Here is a 21,174-nt window from a genome sequence, read left to right as displayed (position 1 = left end):
TATTTGTCACAAATCAAAACAAAGCTCTTGATCAAAAGAGTCACTGATGTGATCTAGGTGCATATGCACACAAAGTAAATTTCCAGTCAAAATCTTGGCCTTTCAATGATTTATTTTTGCAAGAAAGCAAACCAAGAACTAGGCATATATGCATGCTGGTACCAATTTACTGAGATAATCATAGATTCTAAAAAAAAATTTTTAATCCATAAAAATAACCAATAAATTAGTTAAAAATACCTAAAAACAAAAGAAAGTAAATAGCAAGCATAATAATTCAACAAAACATAATAATAATAATAATAATAATAATAATAACAATAATAACAATAATAATAATAATGAGCTCTTACGCGATTATCACTGATAACGCAAAACGCAGAAAGTTAATTTATTCGATATAAATCAACAAACACAAAAATGCATTGTTTATCAGTACTGCGCCAGTTAATGAGTTTACTTTGAAAGGAACAACCGGAAGCAAATATCGTTTTTTCTGTATCGTCGCTCAACGCCCCTGCTAACTAGAAGAGCAATATTACTCGACATACACAGCCACCTTTGCGATACTGCCTATGTATTGTCAGCGCGAACAGGCAGGCTGTGTTTAGTTCTCGAGTTGCCAGCAGGTGAGTTAAAACCTTTCAACTCGGTTGACGTTTGGTGTGACGCAGTTTGTTTGAGGTTAAAGCTCGTCCGTGTTCGTTTTAAGTTACTGGTAACTTTTTATTGTTTACCAAAAGTCACACTTAGGATAGGCCTATTCCAAGAAAGTGAAAGTAAAACAATACTGAAAGAAGGCCAAAACAAATATAACTATTTTTGGCCGAACTTAGTGTCCTCCAAGCTAGTATTACACGATTATTTTGAACTAGCATGTGAGATTTCCGACTCGTACTTGTAAATTGGCGATCAACGGTGATATCCGCTGTTAAGAGCTTCTAAATGTGATGTTACATCTTATTTAGGCCATTATGTAGTATACCATGGCGTTAGGGCGAAAGGACAACACAGTGTCTCTGTTATTGAAATCAAATTGCCATATCATGTGACTCTTGATGGGATAATTCGCCTCGGCATGCTCCTTCTCGGCTCCCGAAGCACTGAGTCACTGAGTGATGTCAGCAGACATTTTTTTTTAAACATGTCTTACTGGCAACAACAAGCCAAATGAGATTAAACACAAACGTATTCGCAGTTAAAAATGCCGCATTTTTTCATTTTTTATTTTTGGTAAACATTAAAATTAGCTGTTAAATTTACAAAAAAAAAAAAAAAAGATCAACGTTAGTATTTAAGTCAATTTCTTCTTGTGATTGTGATTATTTGAAACCATAAATCCCGAATGTATTAATTATTTTTAAATTAACTTATAGTGCGTAATATATAACATGGGATCATTTTGATTTTATATTATCTGATAAATGTTCCACGTGAGGAATGCAGCATTAAAGCCACTATATGTAGAACTGGAAGTGTGAGCTTCAGTGCCCCCTAGTGGGAACAGCAAACACCAACACTTACCATACAGTCATCTTATTTTTAAAAAAGTGCACCCTTTTTAATTTTATACATCTAAACATTATATCAGAACATAACAAAGAAAATCATCAGGTCCTCATCAGGTTCTAAAATAATTTAAATACAGCCTCATATGAAAAACAGTGTGTGATGTATTAACCTATGTTTAGAGTTATTAATTTAGCTTTAGTTATTCACCTAAAATTAAACCAAAATACCAAAACAGTTTGTGAAGAATCACTTTGTTGCAGACGAATTTTGGCCCAGTCATCTTTACAATGTTGCTGCAGTTCTTTGACATTTGCAGGTATTTATTCATATGCATCTCTCTGAAAGAACCTCTGCACCATTTCAACAAGGTTAAGGTCTGGACTTTGAGTATAACTGTATATATTATTATCAGTATAACTGATTCTTTACTTTTTAAGTCGTTCTGTTGTAGATGTGCTTCTGTGCTTGGGATCATTGTCCTGTTTCATGACCAGAGTTTTAGCCACGCTTTAGCTGTCAGACAGACGGCCTCACATTTGACTCTACAATATTTTGGCATATAGAGAGAACCCAAATCATCACCCATCCACCACCGTGCTTGATAGTTGCTTTTAGGTGTGTGTGCTGATATGCTGGTGTTTCGGTCACACCAAATTTAGTGTTGTACATTATGGCCAGACATCTTCACTTTGGTCTTGTCTATCCAAAGACAATATACCAGCGAGTAACTGCTGGATAAGGGAAGTAGGTGCGCCCGGAGTAAACCTTTCTCATGTTCCAAGTGAGCAAAGCGACTACCAGTGAGGGTAAAGAATAATATTTATTGACGTATGACCTGGTAGTTTATGCTACTCAGGCAACCAGAGCCAGGAATGTCAGGAAGCAACCACCCTCCAAAGCAATGTGTATAGTGACTGTGCTTTCTTTTTCACATGACTGTAACTGTTTGGCTTTGTTCTCAACCTTCTCTTGATGACTTATTTGTTGCCAGTGTTTCCGATTGTTTAATATACAAATAATATACAAAACATGACAAAACGTCCTTCCTCTCAGCATCATGGCGTCTGGAGGCCCCGTGATGAACGGCGACATCTCTCGCTCTGCCAATCAGCCCGGCACACTGGAGGAAACCCTGCAGCAGATGAACATCCTCATTCAGGAGAACAGAGACCTGAAAGGTGAGAGCAGGGATGACCGAGGATAGAGCAGTTAGGGAGAGGACAAATAGTGAAAAATTGGTGATAGTTGGAATGAGTGAGTTTGTAACACGCGCATTTATTTTAATTCTCTCTCAGAGGCTCTCCGTCAGACCAACCTGACGATGAAAGAGCGCTTTGAAGGTTTGTCTGCGTGGCGGGAAAAACAGAAGGAAGAGCGGGACTTCCTGGAGAGCCGGCTCGAGGAGGCCCGTGGCCGCATGGAAGCACTTACCCTCCAAAACCAGGAGCTGAGCAGGGGGCTGGAGGACACCGGGAAGACCGGAGGAGCTGTGGGAGGAATGCAGGTGAAGCTGATAATATTGCGCATATATTGCACTGCAGATTTATGGACACTTTAGTCATTTCTGCGTTTATGCTATGTAATGTCATCGTCCAATCAGATTGCAGAGCTGGAGGCCCTGCGCGCTCAGGTTGCTCGGCTGCAGGCAGAGAAGAATGACCTGGTGGCCTTGAACTCTGAGCTACAGCTCAAGGCAGAGCACGATTCTCAGGATGATTCGTTTATTGAGATCATCAAAGTGTCGGTGAGGACGGATGAATAGCACAGATCATCATCAAACACTCTTTTTTTTTTTTTATATTCAGCCTGATTTTGGTGAAATGACAAACAGGAGGAGAAGCTTGGTGTCTTAGTATTGTTTTTCCTCCCAGGATGGAGGTATCGATGGCGTGAACGAGGCATTGGGAGCAGAGCGCAGCAGACGCCAGGATGCGAGCATGACAGCGTCACGCATGGACAATGAGGAGGTGACGGTTAGCCAGCTGCTGCAGTCCCTGAGGAATGAGGCGGAGAAAAGCGAGAGGCTGCAAGGCGAGCTGCAGGCCTGCACGGCCAGGTACGAGACAGCAACAAAAGGAAACGTTTCTCAGCTGTGAAAGTGCTTTAAATGTTTTTATTCTGAAAATGAAGCAACAGATTTGTAGCAGTCTGCTTATGTCTTTGCTCTATTAAAAAAAACCCAGTCACAGTTCTGTTTCCAGAATATGTTATGGATAATCCGTTTATTATTTAGTTTCACCTATTATCCAACAGAATTCGAAAGCTAGAAGAAAAAAAGTCCAGTGTAGAGGAATTCACCCAGACACCTGAGCCAGAGACCAAAGAGGATTCTGCGAAAAAAGATAAGGTTTGTTTCTTTTTTCATTTTTTTATATATCACAGTAGATCTGTCCTGCTGAAAGCTGCATTATTGGGTAAATCCTTTCCCTTCCTGCGTCGAGTTTGTGACTTTTCGTGTGCGACTGTTGCAAATATTTCAGGCGGCCTCTGAGGTGGAGAATCTGAAGGCTCAGATGATGACACTCTACAAAGAGCTGCAGCAGGCTCAGAGCAAACTGGATGAAGCAGAAGGCATGAAGAAGAACCTGCAGGACAGGTTTGGGCCACACAAACACACTTGCAAATGATTATTTTAACCCTGGAGAACCCATGGGGTCAGAGCCGACCCCACTGGTTTTCTAGGGAAACCATGGGGTCAAATTTGACCCCATGGTTTCTCCAGGGTTAAACTTAAAAACAGAAAAGTGCAGAAAGATAACACCACCTAAACTAAATGCTATACCTCGTTTAACTGATGTTCTGTGTTATTTGATATATGTCTTATTTTTTTGGGGGGGGGGGGGTTGAAGATGTCGGGAGGTGGAGCAGGATGTGGCAACCCTGAAGGCCCAATTGGTGGAGAAACAGGCCGTTCAAACGGAGAATGACCGACTGAAGCTCCAGCTGAACAGCATGCAGGCCCAGAGCCTGATGGAGCAGAGGAAGACTGCAGAAGAGAAGTCAGAGAAAACACAAGCATACATACACATTAACTGATTGTGTGAGAGTGCAGAAACGTCATATTGTGACACTGATTTTCATCGGGTTGTGTTACTGTACTTTGACTACACAGAGCTTTGTAAAGCAATCGGGTCACTTCACACAAATCGCTAAACACAATTTACTAAACACAGGAACAACCTGGCGCAGCTGAAGGACGCCTACACCAAACTGTTTGAGGACTACACTGAGCTCAAAGACGAGAAACAGAGAAAAGAGGTAACTTTATGTTGTGTTGTGTGGATCGTACTGATTTTCACAAACGTGATGCAGTAAAAAAAAAAAAAATATTGATGGCATTTAAGAAAAAAAAAATCAGAGATAACTGGCACCTTTACCATCCTGTTTGGTTCTGCAGTCTCATCTGGCGGAGGAGCTGCAGCAGCGGCTGACAGCAGCTGAAGAAGCTCTCGCTATTAAGCAGAAAAAGATCGATGAGATGAAGCAGGACATGTTCCAAAAGGAGAAGGAGCTGGAGACCATATCTGTTTTCCAGGCTCAGGTCAGTGGTTCTTTACGTGTGAGCACTTGAAATATATAATCTAGCATTAAACCCAACAATCAGAAGGCCTCAGCACAACAGGATTGCCTCCACTTTTAATGGTAGTCATCGTGTTTTTGTTTTTTCTGTACTTTCTGCAGGCAGAGATCTACTCCTCCGACTTCCACGCAGAAAGAGCAGCGAGGGAGAAACTCCACGAAGAAAAGGAGCGTCTGGCTGCTCAGCTGGAGTACGTGAAGAAGCAGAACACCCAGCTGCAAGACGAGATGGACTCAATGGGCAGGTGTGCATTCAGAGAGAGGACTGACCTGGTCACGATTTGAGCTTCTTCAGACTAAATGTGTTAATTTCTATTCTTCTTGTGGAGAAAAACTCCTCGTGATTTAATAAAGGATTGAAATTTAAAAGTAGAGTCTGCAGCTCGACTAACTTACAAATTAACAAAGGTTTTGCTGTATAATTCTGTCAAACCCATTTCTATTTACATGACCACAGAAACAAACTGAGTATAATGTCGTGATTCGGCTCATCTGAAGCTTTTTCTTTGTGTGCAGGCGCTCACTGAACGAGATGCAGAGGAGACATTTGTCACAAGGTGGAAACCCACATGGAGGTGGACCATCTTTAGTTGGAAGAGGTACAGCATGTTATAATTTAACCTCTCACACAAACCTTATTCCTGGCTTTCTCTTATATAGCTTACACCGGACTCCCCTCTGACATTTTGATTATTTGGATGTTATTACTGGCTAGAAATACAATTACTCTAATTTACTATCTTTTATACCAAAAAGAGATAGATGGTCTTTTGAAACACATGCCACTATATTTGGATCGAAATATGAGGTGATTAGCCAGCTTGGTTTTTACGGTAATGTTGTGTGATGTTATTTGAATGGTGTTTTTGGCTAGTGAAAAAGCAGTTTAATATAAAATGTAGGCTACTTGCCAAAAATGAAGAAAAAAAACAAAAGTCAAATTCTTTGGGTGTCTTTCATTACAATTGTTCGCCAGACAAGGGAATCCCAGAGTAGCCAGACCCTAATACATTCCCTGCTTAATCTTCTTATAAGTTATATAATGAGCATTACATAATTAGGTGCAACTAAGACTTGAATCTACCAAACGAGACAATGAAGTCATTAAGAAAATATACAATCAGACCTGTTTTTGTTTTTTTTTTGTTTTTTTTAACCATAGCTGCCCTTTACTGGATGTTACAGGGAATACACCGACTTTTCATTAATTTTTATTTCCATTGTTTTTGCCTCAGCTCTTGTTTCTTTTTTTTGGGTACTTTTACTGCTGACAGGAACTGCACAAGATTTTTCTCCGCACAAGTAATGACTTTGCGATTAAGGAACGTTACCTGACCTTTTGCAAAATGATAGTTAGATGCAGCAAAAATCATCCAGTATAGCCAAAACATTCGACTGAATGACCTTTGTGGTGTAATCAGTCTGTCAGAAAATACAAGTGGAACTGGAACAGCCATCCAGCAGGCTAGAGTTGTGATTGGTGTCTCTCACTTTCAGGTACTGACTGGCAGCATCAGGGGAATATCCCTGAGCATGCGTGTCCCAAGTGTAATGAGATCCTTCCAGACCTGGACTCCCTGCAGATCCACATCATGGACTGCATCAACTAGACGTGCGTCACAGCATATAAGCATTCACGGCAACAGCGGCTGCATCATCACCTAATCGGAGTCTTCCTCTGCTTTGTCCTGTACCTCTTCACTCCAAGAGATCCCATATGGGATTAATAACATTTATTCTCGGGTGGGAACACTTTGCTTTTGGAAGAAGCCAAACTGTGATGTTTGGAAAACATGTAAAAAAAGTATGTTGACTGTATTTTGTTGTACATTTAAAAGTTGCTCACAAACACTCAGAACAGTATAGAAAACATTCTACAGAACACCACCTATCATGCGGCATGCTGTCCGTCACATTGTTGGATTTATTTTTTTTTTTGTAGCTGTGTTGTCTGAAGCAAGCTGAAAATTTTCAGGGGCAAAACAAGTTCAGAGCAAACAAAACAGAAGCTGCATAGACCTTTTGGTAAGATTTTAGTTAAGCACTGACTACTGGTCATAAATATATTAATAAATCAACCAAAGTTGAGCCTTTAAAAGCTGCATCTGTTTACAAGTATTTGGTTGCTGAAGGCTTTCTATATTTTTGAAGGATTCTTTTTCAAATTAAAATGAAATTGCTTCTATATTTTTCCTCACTAAGGATATTTTAGTTCATAATTTGGTGTTTGGTGGTAAAAGCAGCATTCACCATGTAGGCACTTTATGAAAGATATATATTTTATTTTGACTTTGCATATTGTACCTGATAATCAGAATATAATGTATTTAACCTGATCAATTTGTCACTAAAGTGCAGGTAGAATCTGTACTCTGTAGACTGTAAAGACCTTCCTGATTCAAGTTCGGTGAAAGAAAATAAAAGCGTTTGCAAATGTGTTTGCTTTTACTCATGTCTGATGTCACTCTTCATATATTATAAAAATGAAACAAACATTTTAGTTAAATACGATGAAATAAGCCAGAGCTAATGCTGTTATACAAGCACTTCGCATATTACATTACCTTCCTGTTTAAAGATACCCTTTAGGGCTTTTCACATCTTAATCACAGTCGACTGTAAGTATTAAAAATGTTTCAGTATTGACATGACTTCATATGTTTTAAAGTCCCGTGAAATGACATTTTAGGCGACTGGGGTTTCCCTGTATAAATAATACAACAAAATCTACTTCAGTAGTAGCTTATGTTGTTTTTGTTTTTTTTACTTCTAGCTCATATTAATATCTAATCAAAGAAATTGCTATCCGAGCAACCACCCATTAATCTTTTTTTCTTTTTTTAAATCAGGCAAGATTTTGGGCACCTACCAGCACTCCGACAACACAACGGGGTCCTTCGTTTAGCGCCAGTTTGGATTTTCTCCCTCGCCCGGCCTGTGTGTGTGAATTACAATGAGGTTTATTGTGTCGTTTTTATTAAATATAACCGAATGACTTGTACATCGCCACGAAAGGCTTTACTTAGGACAGTAGGCGTTATTTTCGAGAGGTTGAATGTGGTCGTAACATCCGGTAAGGTGGTTTTCGGGGTGCTTGAGTGAAGGAAGACGCAAAGTTGCAAAAAGGTAAACTGTCTCATTATCTTTGACTTGGTCATAAATGAATGGAAGCTGTTTGTTTGTGTATATATACATATGCAGAATTATAGTTTTATATTCACTTGGGAAAGCGGCTGTCCATATCTTCAAACATTTATGCTCTTAGTTGCTTTTTACCGGGTTAAGTGTAACCACTTAGTCGTTTCATTTTACATTGTAAGTCAAGCTTAACTTATCTCCACTTTAGGCTGAACCTAGATTTTAATACTTTGGACATCTTTTCGTTTTCACATAGAATGAGTGTTAAAGCTGTTAGCGTCTTTAAAACAACTGGGACAGGATTTTAATTGTGCTCAGTAGCTCACAGTGTTGCACTGTTCTATACTGTGCAGTAAAGTGTAATACACAATTAATTGATTTAATGTATGTACAGGGTTAGTTACTGCTGCTAAAAGTGATTCTACAAGCTATTAAATTGTGCTTTGTGCTTAGTTTTTGCACAGCACTGCATAGAGTCCTGTGAAAACTGTTTTTCATATCACTGTAGTTTCAATTATTACTTGCATCGTGAAGAGATTGCTCCAACCTCTGCCGGAAAATCTGGAATTCTTTTTTTATGCTAATGTGTCCCCAGCAAGGAGGTAACAGGGTGATATCTCATCAGTGCAGGAAATTGTGTTGGATGTAAAATTATTTTGCCAAGAGCTGGACAAGCTGTGCATCTACACTAGCAGTCAAAGGTTTGGACACACCGTCTCATTTAAGGTTTTTTCTTTATTTTCGTGACTATATACATTGTAGATTCTTGCTGAAGGCATCAAAACTATGAATGAACACATGGAATTATGTAGTAAACAAAAATGTGTGAAATAATTGTGACAGACTGGCGACCTGTCCAGGTTTATACCGCCTCTTGCCCTATGACAGCTGGAATAGGCCCCAGCGCCCCCTGCGACCTTGAAAAGGATAAGTGGAAGCGAATGGATGGATGGTGTGAAATAACTCAAAACATGTTTTATATTTTAGATTCTTCAAAATACCTGCCCTTTGTTTTGATTACTGATTTGCACACTCTTGGCATTCTCTTGATTAGCTTCATTTTTGAAATGGTTTTCCATTTCAGGTGATTACCTGAAATGGAAAACTCTTGAAGGACTTCCCAGAGATGCTTAGCACTTGTTGGCCGTTTTGCCTTCACTCTGTGGTCCATCTCATCCCAAACCACATTGACTGGGTTTAGGTCAGGTGACTGTGGAGGCCAGGCCATCTGGTACAGAACTCCATCACTCTCCTTCTTGGTCAAATAGCCCTTATACAGCCTGGAGGTGTGTTTGGGGTCATTGTGCTGTTGAAAAATAAATGATGGTCCAACTAAACCCAAGCCAGATGGGATGGCATGTTGCTGCAGGATGCTGTGGTAGCCATGCTTGTTCAGTGTGCCTTCAGTTTTGAATAAATCCCCAGCAATGTCACCAGCAAACTATTCCCACACCATCACACCTCCTCCTTCATGCTTCATGGTGGGAACCATGCATGTAGAGACCATTTACCTTTTCTGTGTCACACAAAGACACGGCAGGTGGAACCAAAGTTCTCAAATTTGAACTCATCAGACCAAAGCACAGATTTCCACCGGTCTAAACAAATCTCTTCTGCTTGTTGCTTTTCCTTAGTTGTGGTTTCTTAGCAGCTATTTATATTTGATGTCTTCAGTTTATATCTACAATGTAGAAAGTAGTAAAAATAAAGAAAAACCATTAAATGAGAAGCTGTTTTCAAAGTTTTGAGAGAGATAATATATTGGGATAAGCTCACAAAGCCTCTTGTTAAGTCTAAATTCTATATTACTGTATACATAACACAAGCATTATGAAAGATGCAGCATTCGGTTAACTTTAGAAGTTTGTAACCTTGAGAAAGAGGGTCGAAGACAGCATCTAACTTGGAGCATGACACGGCTTGTTTAACTTTGTCTTGTAAAGTCTGTAATCTCCCAGGTGGTCAGCTGGACACCTTGGATACATGAGAAACACGGCTGCTGGAGTGTATTATCACACTTTCCTGTGTGCTGCTGTGTGGTCTGAACAGTTTCACAATTCAGTCAAGCATTTAAAGAATGTGTTTTCTTGAATGTTTTTTTTCTTTGTGGAAATTACAGCCCACATCTGGGTTTTTATTGTTTTTGTTTTCTGCGGGTCTTTCTTGAGGTTCTGCCAAAGTAATTCCACATATTTGCCTTTCTGTAGGTGACCAGGTGATTTGACATCAACGACACAGTGTAATTCCTTAAAATGGAGAGTAAGTGTCTGATTTAAAGCTCACGAGAATACTGCTTTATCAGTGGGTTAAGACACAAATGAGTGCATGTGCATTTCACTCAGGTGAGGATGATCTGGATATTCTGACTGCGCTGCTGGCTGAGAGCGAGGGTATTGGCGAAGAACAAGAAAGCCAGGAGCAGGCAGACGATCTGGACGGGCTGTTTGATGAGGAAAATGACGAGGAGTACAAAGAGGGCGTCGAGGAGGAAGAGCACAATGTGGACGAGATGTTGGAGCTCTTTGGAGATGTGGATGACATCAAACAAGAGGAGAAGGACAAAGAATCAGAGGGTGATTGTGAGAACCTGAACAAGTCGAAAGAGGATTTACAAGGTTTGTTGATGTACAGTGGAGTTTAGTGGAGCTACATGCTGAGCCTGTGTTGTCAGCTTAATTTTGTTATGCATTTTTTCTTCTTCAGAGGAGTTGAGGCAGATGAAGGAGCAGATGGAGAGGTTGCAGCAGCAGCTGGAGGCCAGCCAGAAAGTCTCAGTCCCGTCAGCCTCTTCAGCCAAGACTTCAGGAAAAAACTCACCAAGTGTCACACCAGTGAGACCCAAACCTGCACCTACCCAGCAACCGGCCTCCAAACTGAGCCAGGCCAGACCAGCCACTAACACACAGAAGACACCAGCAGGTAAAGAAAACAGTGATGCCAACTCCCTCTGTAGTGCTCAAGCACATTGTACTGTGTCTAACCTTCTCTCTGTGCGACTGCAGTAAAGCAGTTTTTCTTGTGTATAGTTTTGTTATAGCTATAACCCTCATGTTTCATGAATTCTTTCTTCTTCTTTTTTTTTTCCATCCTTCCAGCAGCGTCTTCATCCACACCAGCAAGAGCAGGAAGCCTCAAGCTCCAGGAGTCCTCTGAGTTTTCTTCTCAGCTCAGCTTTGCTGACTCATTTAAAAGCAAACCGAGAGTGGCTCACCAACCTAAACCCAGCACATCACCGGGTAAAACTCCAGTTTTTCCTTAAACAAAGTGATTGTGTCGTCACACACATTAGAGTGATGCACGTATGTTCTGTGTCTGAGTTTTTCTTGGCTGTGCTCCCCTCAGAAAGCAGAGGACCACTGGTAGAGATAAAGATCGGCAGCTCCTTCAAGCCCATAGAGAGCACCAGCACAGCCCCTGATGCTCTGCGCTCACCTTCAGCGTCCCATAGCAGACCTGCAGCAGCTGCGTCAGCAGTGCAGCCTAAAGCTCCTTCTTATCCATCTCTTCCCAAAGACGTGGCTCTTGAGAAATATTCAGGACTGCGGCTCAGGTCAGAGCACTGAAGTGATGACAAGTTGTCAGTTGAATTAGGTTTTCTTGTTTTGTTTTTTCCCATTCCTGTGTTTTTAAGTCTTTGGCTCGGTTCTGTTTGTCTCCTCAGAAAACCACGTGTTTCTTCTAGCGAGATGGACCGTAAGATGGCTGACCGCCGTCTGATTCGACTGTCACAGTTACCGGAGCGTATGGCTCGGGAGAAGCTGGAAGACAGCGACTGGGTGACGTTTGCTGTGCTGGTCAATAAAGCCACGCCTCAAAGCAACAGCAGTGTAAGTCAGACCTTGTGGACTTTGTTTGTGCAGCATCAGTGACAGTTTCATAGAAAAATATACAAAAGAAATGAATAAAAACTCTTTGTAAAAGAGTAGTTAAGGATGAGTTTTTCTGGTTTTAATCCAGCCTTTAGGGATGACTTTGAACAGAAGTAGGATTGTTCTGCATATACAGGAGGCAAAGATTTTTTGGTGTTTAATATATTTAAGTTGGAGTTAATTAAACCAAACTATTTCAGTATTGCTTGCATGATGCTAGGATTTGTTTTATTTATTTATTTTTCCCTGTGGAAGTCAAAAACCTTCGTGGTAGCACTAAGAAGATATTTCTATGCGGATGATAAATACATTTATCCTGTAATATTCCTGATTGAGCACTTTCTTCTCTGCAGGGCAAAACCTTTAGCATCTGGAAACTCAATGACCTCCATAACCTGGAAGTGTTTGTGTCTCTGTTTCTGTTTGGTGAAGTTCACAAAGAGCACTGGAAGACTGAGACGGGCACAGTAGTCGGACTCCTCAACCCAAACCCCATGAAGCAGAAAGAAGGATATGACGGGGTGAGCAGAAAGTCTGAAATGAATCTAATGTGGAGTCTGAGGAAAAATTATTTTCTCATTCTCAGTGATTTTGTACTTTAAAATCAGCTTCCAGTAGGAAAGACAGTCTGATATGTTGAATATTGGACACACTTGAGGCCTCCACTTAAATGTTTCTTGAGGGTCTGAGGCTCAAACCTTTTTCTTGCCTTTATGCCTTTAAATGAACATTTACACCTAATGATAAACAGATCCTTAGTCCATCTATTAATGGCACTGTGATATAAAGGTTTGACAATGTTACATTTTACTGCAAAATGTAACTCATATGTCTAAACTTTATCTCATTGGATAAAACGGATACGGGCAAAGTCTAACTTTGAGGACACAATTTGCAATTGAAAAAAGGTGACAAAAGGCAATAATGCACAATAGTCTGCACATTGCATTATTAAAGTATCGTGATTGAAATGATGGTATCGTATCATGGGCTGTCTGGTGAGTCCCACCTCCAGTAGCTAACACCCATCATGTACGTCTGTAGTGTCTGTAGTTTTTGTACTGTAAGCTGATTTCCTTCCCAGAATATAAAACCTTGTGTGGAATGTGTGCAGGTGAGCCTGACGGTGGATCACCCACAGAAGGTGCTGTTGATGGGTGAAGCTCAGGACTACGGTATCTGCAAGGGTGTGAAGAGGAACGGAGAGCCATGCTCGCAGATAGTTAACATGGTTAGTCTGTTCTATCGTGTTTTCTGTACCTAAATGATTATCCTGTTGCCTTAAACTTCCATCTCCTCCACAGTATGAGTGCCCCTACTGCCAGTATCATGTCAAGGCCCAGTATAAGAAGATGAGCTCAAAAAGGGCCGAGCTGCAGTCGTCGTTTTCCGGAAGAGCGCCCAGTAAAGTCATGGGGAAGGGGAAGGCAGGTGGCCTGAGAGAGCGGATTTGTCAGGACGGTTTCTACTACGGCGGCGTGTCCTCTGCTGCCTGTGCCGCCTCACTGTGAGTGTGTTTTTTCCTATTGCTAAAGTTCAGGTCAGTCAGACTGTAAGAGGAAGCTCTTTCTACTTTCCCTTTACATCTACAATATAGCAAATGAAGAACAATGCAGTAAAATCAATAAAAACTTGACTCAGCTGTTTCTGTTAGTATCCTCTGCAGCAGTTAGTCATGCAGGCTGTGGTCATAACCCTGTCCAACACAGATTCTGGCTTTAACTGGATTTTCAAATCAATAGTGTGTGCTGAAGTCAGTTTGCGCAAGTTAACTGCCACCCTTACAAAACCAGGAACACAGTGTGGGACTGAAAGCATCCAAGCTGCTGCATTTTCAGTAACAAGCCTGTGTGTTGCAGGACCGCGTCCAAACCAAACAAACCCACCCAGAAAACTCTGGACAAGCTGTTTGTGAGAGGCTCGGCTCAGCTCATCAGTCAAGCCAAGAGGCTCGGTAAGGACTGCTAGATTCTCTCACACTCACAGATTTGAATCATTCCTCATGGAAGTTGATGTTTACAAGCCTGATGTCGTAGGTGACAGATATATAGAATTGCATAGGAGTATTTTTTGCTTCAAACCCTTTTTTCCTTACCCCGACTTTCAGATCTAAAAATTGTTTTCTCCTTTGATTAAAATACTGATGTAGTTTTCAATCCTGTCGGTAATTTTAGGAGAGATCGATGAACAAAGGCAGAAGGGAGTTCCCTATTTCAACTGTTTTTGCTTGTGTGTGTTTGTAGCCATGCAGTCTGGTGAAGTTGCAGGTTGCTCAGATGAATTCAAGAGCCTGATGTCAGTGCCAACACCTGGAGCTTTGCAGCTGAAGAAGCATCTCACGCAGGGCAGCCAGTCAGGTACACAACCTGCAAATCTTTTGCACTTTTTGGCAAGCTAGGTTATATTAAAGACACGTTTGATTACAGTGTTGTGAACTCAGTCATCTGTCTCACACACACACCAACAAAAAAATCTTATTTGGCATCCTCAGTTTCCAAAGAAACATCGGGAGCTCCTCTTCAGTCCATCTCGGCCTCAGACCTGCTGAAGCAGCAGAAACGGAAGCAGCGGGAGCTCCTGGAGAGCCGGCGGAAAAGGGTGGAAGAAGTTCAGAGAAGGTCGCTGCAGAACTCGGGGGGTGCGACAGGCCAAGATTGTTTAATGTCACCAAAAGCTGCTTCTGAAGTCCCCACGGCCTCCCAAAGCCCGGCGGCGCCCCACACTCCGACCCTGGGCCGAGGCTTCTCCAAGGGAGATGATATCCTCTTCTTTGATGCCAGCCCCCCTCCAGCTCCTTCTCCCAGCACCCTCAACCTATCAGCTGCCAAGCTGGCTGCTCTGAAGAAGCTAAGGGCTAAAGACACGGGGCTGGTGAAGGAAGACCCCAACGCTGTGAAGAGGAAGAGGAGTGACAGCAGTGAGATCAATGCCCGAGTAGAGCGGAATCGCACCTCACCCAGTGGTACGCATTTCAGTTTTTTCCAGTGTAATTCATACATCTAGATAGCTATCCTCTTTTTTTAACTTTCTTGTAAAGTTTTAAATTAAAGATAACAATTATTTGTTATTTTAGCAGTACGGTACCTCACAGGATGGCAGGATATTGTTGCCTCTGTACCTTGACTGCATAATGTTATCTTTTTGTTGTTTTTGTTGTTTGTTGTGCTGCCACAGATTCTTGGGAACACAGGTCTTTATCTTTTTATGCTGAAGTAAACTTACCGTTGCCTGTTTTATGGTTCTTTTCTTTGTATGAAGCCTCAGCTAATGAGGAGGAGGAGCCGGTGCAGAAAAAGAAGCGAGAACAACTCGACTATGTCCAGTCAGAGGAGTTTCAGAAGATCCTGAAAGCCAAATCTCGCCACGGGATTATACTTCAAGCGGTATGACCAGTGACATTTGATGATGCATAGATGCATATGAAAAACCAAATTTAGTGCAAATTTATAAGTTTGCTGGCTTACAAAGAATTGAACTTCCTCTAATTTTTATGGTAGTTTCATTTTAATGGGGAAGAATCAGAACCAAAATGCCAGAAAAAACATGTTAGTTATAGTTATAAGGTCATGGAGTGGCCTCAGCCAGTCTCCAGACTGCATTCCTGTAGAAAACCTGTGGAGGGAGCTGAAGCTTTGAGAGTTTCTGTAAAGAGGAGTGGGCTAAAATCCCTCCTGAGATGTGTGCAAACCTGGTGACCAAGTATGACAAATGTCTTACTGACATGAGTCATGTTTTGCTTGGGGATTAAATTCATATTTCTCTTAATGATATAAGGTATAAATATGTATGTGATATGGTTGGTTGATAGTGTCTCTCTTCATTAAAATTAAACAAATATAATTCGATTCACTTTTGTCTATACAGGGCCAAATCACAGCAACAATCACCTCAAGACACTTTATATTGTAAGGTAATACATACAGAGGACCCCCCCCCCCCCATGAGCGTGCGGCCAGTTAAAAATTAGAAGGTTAATTTCTTTGGAAATGAGCAAGCTTACAAATTCAGCATGGTATCCAATAACCTTTTTTCGCCCCATTGTATATTTCTTAATGAATAGCTCTCTTTCTCTTTCAGGCGGAGTACCAGCTACAAGAGCGCTACTTCAATGTTCTGGTGAAGAAGGAGCAGATGGAGGAGAAGATGAGGAACATCAGAGAGATGAAGTGTCGGGCTGTCACCTGTAAAAAGGTACTGAGCCAGAAGTTGAATTCACCGCTGACCCAGGTGTGCTGTGGTTGTCTATCAGAAGTCACTGAAGTAAACCGTTGTTATTCTTCTGCTGGTTCCAGTGTAGTTACACCTACTTCAAGCCGGCGGATCGTTGTGTAGAGGAGAACCATGATCTGCGGTGGCACGAGGCAATGAAACGCTTCTTTAAATGTCCTTGTGGACAGAGAGCCATTGCTCTGGACAGACTGCCACACAAACACTGCAGGTAAGACAGTGGCTTTCCGACAAGGCCTGGCAGAAACACTGAAATGATGTGTACACTGTAGTGGGACTGTGGGACTCGCCAACTCATTAGTCATTTTGCCTTTTCAGCAACTGCGGTCTGTTTAAATGGGAACGAGATGGGATGTTGAAGGTAAGCTGTCACAGATTACCAATTTAAAAGTTTAAAGCAACATTTGATTGAAACAAAGTAGACTGATCACACACTTGATGTTTCGTTGCAGGAGAAAACTGGCCCTAAGCTTGGTGGAGAGCTCCTCCTGCCTCGAGGAGAGGAGCATGCCAAATTCCTCAACAGCATGAAGTGATTTATTATTGAGGGAGCAACCTATAGACTTTTATGTTTGTAATTTAAGGTTTTACCAGGCTTTCATTAGTATCAGGTCTGTTTTTAAATTTTGACATTATGTAGCTCTTGAGTGTCTGTGGTGATACCAGATGTGCTGCAAATTGGCTGATTAAAGCTGATTAAAGATTTTATATGTACAGACTGTTTTTCCCTACAAGAGAAGAATTTTTGCTCACCTATATTGGCACAGAAACACCCTCTAACACGCTCCATATGTTGGTGCCAGGCGGAGCCAGGTGGCACTTACTCAATTCTTTGAGCCAATCCACATGGCTTTAAAGGTCTGAGGTGGAATCACAGTATAGAGATAAAATAAGCTTTTCTGGGGTTGAAGCTGTGTGATTAGCAAGTGCCAGAGTGCCATGCCACATCATTGTGAGGCTTTTATTTTTGCTCGCTATCCCGTCGCTGCTTGTTTCCCCCCCCTTCTTTCTCTTCACTGAGCACTTTGTGTCTAATATTTCCACTCTGGAATGTGGGATCCATTTCAGGCTGATGATTTCTGCAGCTCACCTCATCTTTTATTCCAAACCGCCTACCTCCCTTTAAGTAAAACTCAAAATACCAGACAGTGGAAGTGTGAGGAAAAGCACATCATTGGAAATTCATCTTTATTTGTCATTGTGACTTGGATATGAAGGACAGTTTGTTGGAAAAATTAAGCTACAACTCTTATCTGGCAAAACCATTTGTGTATAAAAGGTTGGTTTCTTGCCGCTAATACAGCACGTCAGGCTGAAACGACATTATATAGCTTCAATGTACATATAAAAAAACCCAAAAAAGCATGCAAAATTTCTGCCCAACAGTACAAAAGTTGATCCTTACAGTTTAACAATGAAGACATATATTGCACTCTTTAAGTTGTATACAGAAATCAGGTTGAGAAAAAGGTGTAGATTAAAGTGGGACAAATACAGAAACCACTTGCACTCAGAGTCGGGCTGTCACCTTCAGTACGGGGTAAAGGTTGTGGCAGTGAGAGCTGCTGTTGCCCAGCTCTCTGTGATTGAGGATGCTTAGTGGAACCAGTAGTAGCGAGGAGAGAGACCATCGTAATGAAACTCACGCAACTGCTCATTTGTCTCTCTTGACCTCTCATTAACCTCTGTAGATGGAAAAAGAAAGAAAATCATAATTAAGGCAATGCAATAAGCAAGCATATAACAAACTATATGTAAAATATGTTGAAAGCCACTGTGACAGCACAGTATTCATAATCACATTGTATTCCTGCTCTACTGTAGTTTACAAAATAAAAAACGAGTTTGAACTAGCGATTGACACCATAAAACAATAGGGAACATTGTAGCCTGGCATGGGTGTTGTGGAAGGAAAAGACTGATGAAAGGAATACACAACCACTGGGGCAAGAAAATCAGATGCAACAGGTCTGTAGAATTTAGACTGCAAACTGATGCGGAACATGGATATCCTCTCTGAGTCCCAACTCTGACAGAGGGTTCTTCCTATATCATGCTATATAAATAAAACCAAATTGGATTGTTGTCAGGAGAGATATGTAACAGTCATTTGTAAAAGACGATGGCGGCAGAGTCATGGTTTGTGGCTGCATTTTACATGGGGGAACACAATCAATCATAACTGGCCTTCCCAGAGCTCAGACCTTGATAAGGAAGCAGTGTGGGATAATCTTGACAGCAAATGGAACAAGAGGCAGCCAACATCCAAAATACACAGAGCTTTGGAAGATCTTTTAAGATGCCTGGAGAACTATTTCCGAAGACTACTATAAGACGTTACAGGAAAGCTGGCAAAGAGAGTTCAGGCTAAACTAAAGAATAAAGGTGGTCACATTAAATATTGATTTTTAAGCCTGTTAGAATTGTTAGACAAACTGTTTTTACCTTCTATAAAGCGCATTTCCTTTTACACGTTCAATAATTTGTTACACCTGTTTCCTATTTTCTGAGGTGGCTCAAGACTTATCAGAGTACTGTGCAAACTTTTTCCAACATACAATTTTAATGCTATACTTTAATCCTCACTCTTACACCTCATTTTATTTTTGTACTGGCGGGAAGCAGTTCATCAAACAAAACCGATGAGTAGATGCTATCAGGTGGAGGTGACTGTAGTGGGTCATATAAAGAGGAGGTTGTTTCAATCTATCCACTGTCTATTAGCATATACAAAAAGAACTGAAATATTCCATACATAGCCTGAAATGTGACTCTAAAGTATAATGCTTTTCATTATTAGCAGTGCCTTAAATTCTTAGCTAGCTAGGCTAGTGTTAGCAAAGCTGAGTTTTTACAGACCCTATTTACAATGAGGACAAACACTGGTGACTGCTATGCCTTAGCCTCCTAGTAGATGCGCCTATGGTATGAATTTTAAAATTCCTACATTGCTTTTTTCCCAGTTACCACATTCCCAAGATTTTCAGAAAACCTGACCTCTTAAACTCAGCGGAGATTTTTAGTATGCTAGGCGCACCTATGGTATCAATTTGAAACTCCGATGATGGCTTGCTCTCAAGTTATTGCATTAACAAATTTGGGAGTAGACACCGCCCACCCACGACGACTACAACAATACGCTATCAGCTTAATATGGGTGAGGGGTAAAAAACATTTATGCTACCTCTAAGTTGCATTCCTGAGTTAGGCAATTGATTCTTCTTAACTATAATCTCAACTGCTTTCAGAAGCTAACAATAAATCTATCAAAAAGTGAAATTTTATGAAACCCTTGCTGCGAAAAGTAAATCACACTAACTTGATAATAATAACATAATTAACTATAGCTCATCTTTTGCACAGTATAGAGAATTTGTTGGCCCCATAGCAAAGCAATGTATGTGCTCACTTCAGAGTAATTCAGGTATTATTCAAAGTTTGGTATCGCAATATTTCTTCCATTCTTTATGGTTCACCAACTTGATTTTAAATGCAGCATAAAGTGATAAAAATGGACCGAGACATGAAAATACGAATTCTGTGTTGGCATTCGGTTGAGACCTTGTTTATCTTTAGAACTTGTTGACCCAAACCATGCAAACACCGTCTCTCACAAATAAAACCCAGTCCCATCTTTATGGTTAGCAGTTCTTAGTTTAGAAACTGTGAATGCAGCTATATCACAAGTGACAGACGACCACAGGGAAGATTGTCAGCTTGGGATCAACCACAAATAGACACTTTGATTTGGTGTGGAGTCTCAAGCACTGTGCTGTGGTTCAACGGCTCGTGGGTGCCAGAAGATCCAAACTTAATCTTTGTCCCTCAGTGTGGTCTCGACTGAGGCCTCTCATGGTGACTAACATTCAAGTAATTGTCAGTTTCCTGTAAGAGTGAGCTCAAGTTGGCTGTTGCAATATCGCCTATCTTTTCTGTTATAGTGCTTCATTAGGGGTCTCAAAGCAGATTGATGTTTCCATTACTATTTCTGTTAAATCAGTGACAATGATTCATGATTATTTGTTCTTGCATTTTTTTTACTTGTGTTTTGATGATTTCACCTTCAGCACACAGAAACAATGACTTTAAGTAAGCATTTGGTATTTAATTGAAAATTCCTTTCCTGTTTTCATTAGCGCTATAAACAGGATAATAGGAAAATGTTTTCCCCTGCTGTGTATTTCCTAATTTGATGTGCTGTTGTGCAATCTCAGCAAAATGTAGACTTGAGGGAACATATCTAATAGTAGGAGTCATAGAATCGCCAGATGCCGTAACTTAATTTTTGTTTCATGGTGTTAAATCGGAGAGCACAGGAACCTGCTTTAAAGAAACCAGGTTAATTCAGGTCTTACCGTCTCGGTCCTCCTCAACATAGTTCTCATATTCGTTCCTTTGTTCCTCATTGTACTCCCTCCTGCGCTCATCGGCTGCCATTTTCACCCTCTGCTCAGCTGTTGGTGATGGAAAGAGTTATTTGCTCACAAAATAGTCAAAATAGAAGGTTGTATTTTTTCACATGTTCAAAACTGTTTTAGTAGTTTTTACTTCCATGGTCTGATTCTACTGTAACCTTTCTTTTTTATTCATTTTTGATTAATCATTTTATTCCATTATTTACCTTCTAATTGGGATAAACATCTAAAATATTGTGTGAACATTATCCCAGGCACAGGTACAGGGTAGGCTCTTTATGGATTAGATAAGACTTCTAATCCATACATAGTGCCTGTAGGTCAACCGTAGCTGCAGTGTGGGAAATAATTATATTTGATGCCTTGCTGAATTTGTATTTGAAGTTTTCTCACTTAAGAAGAAATGAAGAGACTTTTTTAGTAGTTCCATTTTA

General features: G+C 40.8%; 3 protein-coding genes across 4 annotated transcripts in view; 2 read left to right on the top strand and 1 right to left on the bottom strand.

The window, feature by feature from the left end:
• The first annotated feature begins 469 nt into the window (after positions 1-469).
• Positions 470-7,529, top strand: optn (optineurin). The gene is made up of 13 exons (XM_086269086.1): positions 470-629; positions 2,566-2,690; positions 2,808-3,016; positions 3,113-3,256; positions 3,384-3,568; positions 3,766-3,859; positions 3,993-4,108; positions 4,362-4,511; positions 4,686-4,770; positions 4,910-5,053; positions 5,194-5,336; positions 5,608-5,690; positions 6,589-7,529. Exons 2-13 carry the CDS (start codon positions 2,570-2,572, stop codon positions 6,699-6,701), a joined length of 1,587 nt encoding a protein of 528 aa, XP_086125212.1. The 5' UTR covers positions 470-629; positions 2,566-2,569; the 3' UTR covers positions 6,702-7,529.
• Positions 7,530-7,989: 460 nt separating this feature from the next.
• mcm10 (minichromosome maintenance 10 replication initiation factor) lies at positions 7,990-17,024 on the top strand. Of its 2 annotated transcripts, none has more exons than XM_086269085.1 (18): positions 7,990-8,217; positions 10,437-10,488; positions 10,572-10,844; positions 10,933-11,148; positions 11,328-11,465; positions 11,572-11,779; positions 11,891-12,056; positions 12,452-12,619; positions 13,213-13,329; positions 13,403-13,605; positions 13,958-14,052; positions 14,342-14,455; positions 14,590-15,060; positions 15,357-15,481; positions 16,176-16,289; positions 16,391-16,536; positions 16,644-16,686; positions 16,778-17,024. In XM_086269085.1, exons 2-18 carry the CDS (start codon positions 10,482-10,484, stop codon positions 16,859-16,861), a joined length of 2,688 nt encoding a protein of 895 aa, XP_086125211.1. In that variant the 5' UTR covers positions 7,990-8,217; positions 10,437-10,481; the 3' UTR covers positions 16,862-17,024. The 2 variants fall into 2 exon arrangements, with proteins under 2 accessions (XP_086125211.1, XP_086125210.1); XM_086269084.1 differs by having other exon boundaries at positions 11,325-11,465.
• A 472-nt stretch (positions 17,025-17,496) lies between these two features.
• The window catches only part of ucmaa (upper zone of growth plate and cartilage matrix associated a), a 7,131-nt gene continuing 3,453 nt past the window's right edge, over positions 17,497-21,174 (bottom strand). Inside the window, exons 4-5 of the mRNA XM_086269878.1 lie at positions 20,681-20,779; positions 17,497-18,010 (exon numbers count right to left, since the gene is read on the bottom strand). Of these exons, the coding sequence (XP_086126004.1) occupies positions 17,922-18,010; positions 20,681-20,779 (188 nt within the window). The 3' untranslated portion in view covers positions 17,497-17,921. The remainder of the gene's footprint in view (positions 18,011-20,680; positions 20,780-21,174) is intronic.

This window comes from Aulonocara sp. 'chitande type north' Nkhata Bay, linkage group LG17 (genome assembly GCF_057382095.1).
Source record: "Aulonocara sp. 'chitande type north' Nkhata Bay isolate Kocher_YH1m ecotype deep benthic linkage group LG17, A_spYH_male_GT1.1, whole genome shotgun sequence".
Taxonomy (NCBI): Eukaryota; Metazoa; Chordata; class Actinopteri; order Cichliformes; family Cichlidae; genus Aulonocara; species Aulonocara sp. 'chitande type north' Nkhata Bay.
Note: the sequence above shows the minus strand (reverse complement) of the source record. Positions and strands in the feature narration are given on the sequence as shown.

Excerpts from the sequence above, each read along its gene's own strand:
- mcm10 (XM_086269084.1), top strand. Across the intron at positions 10,845-10,932 it reads GTCGAAAGAGGATTTACAAG|AGGAGTTGAGGCAGATGAAG; the intron begins GTTTGTTGATGT and ends TTTCTTCTTCAG. Across the intron at positions 16,687-16,777 it reads AACGAGATGGGATGTTGAAG|GAGAAAACTGGCCCTAAGCT; the intron begins GTAAGCTGTCAC and ends GTTTCGTTGCAG.
- optn (XM_086269086.1), top strand. The coding sequence starts at position 2,570 with ATGGCGTCTGGAGGCCCCGTGATGAACGGCGACATCTCTCGCTCTGCC. Across the intron at positions 3,017-3,112 it reads GAGCTGTGGGAGGAATGCAG|ATTGCAGAGCTGGAGGCCCT; the intron begins GTGAAGCTGATA and ends TCGTCCAATCAG. Across the intron at positions 5,054-5,193 it reads TATCTGTTTTCCAGGCTCAG|GCAGAGATCTACTCCTCCGA; the intron begins GTCAGTGGTTCT and ends TACTTTCTGCAG.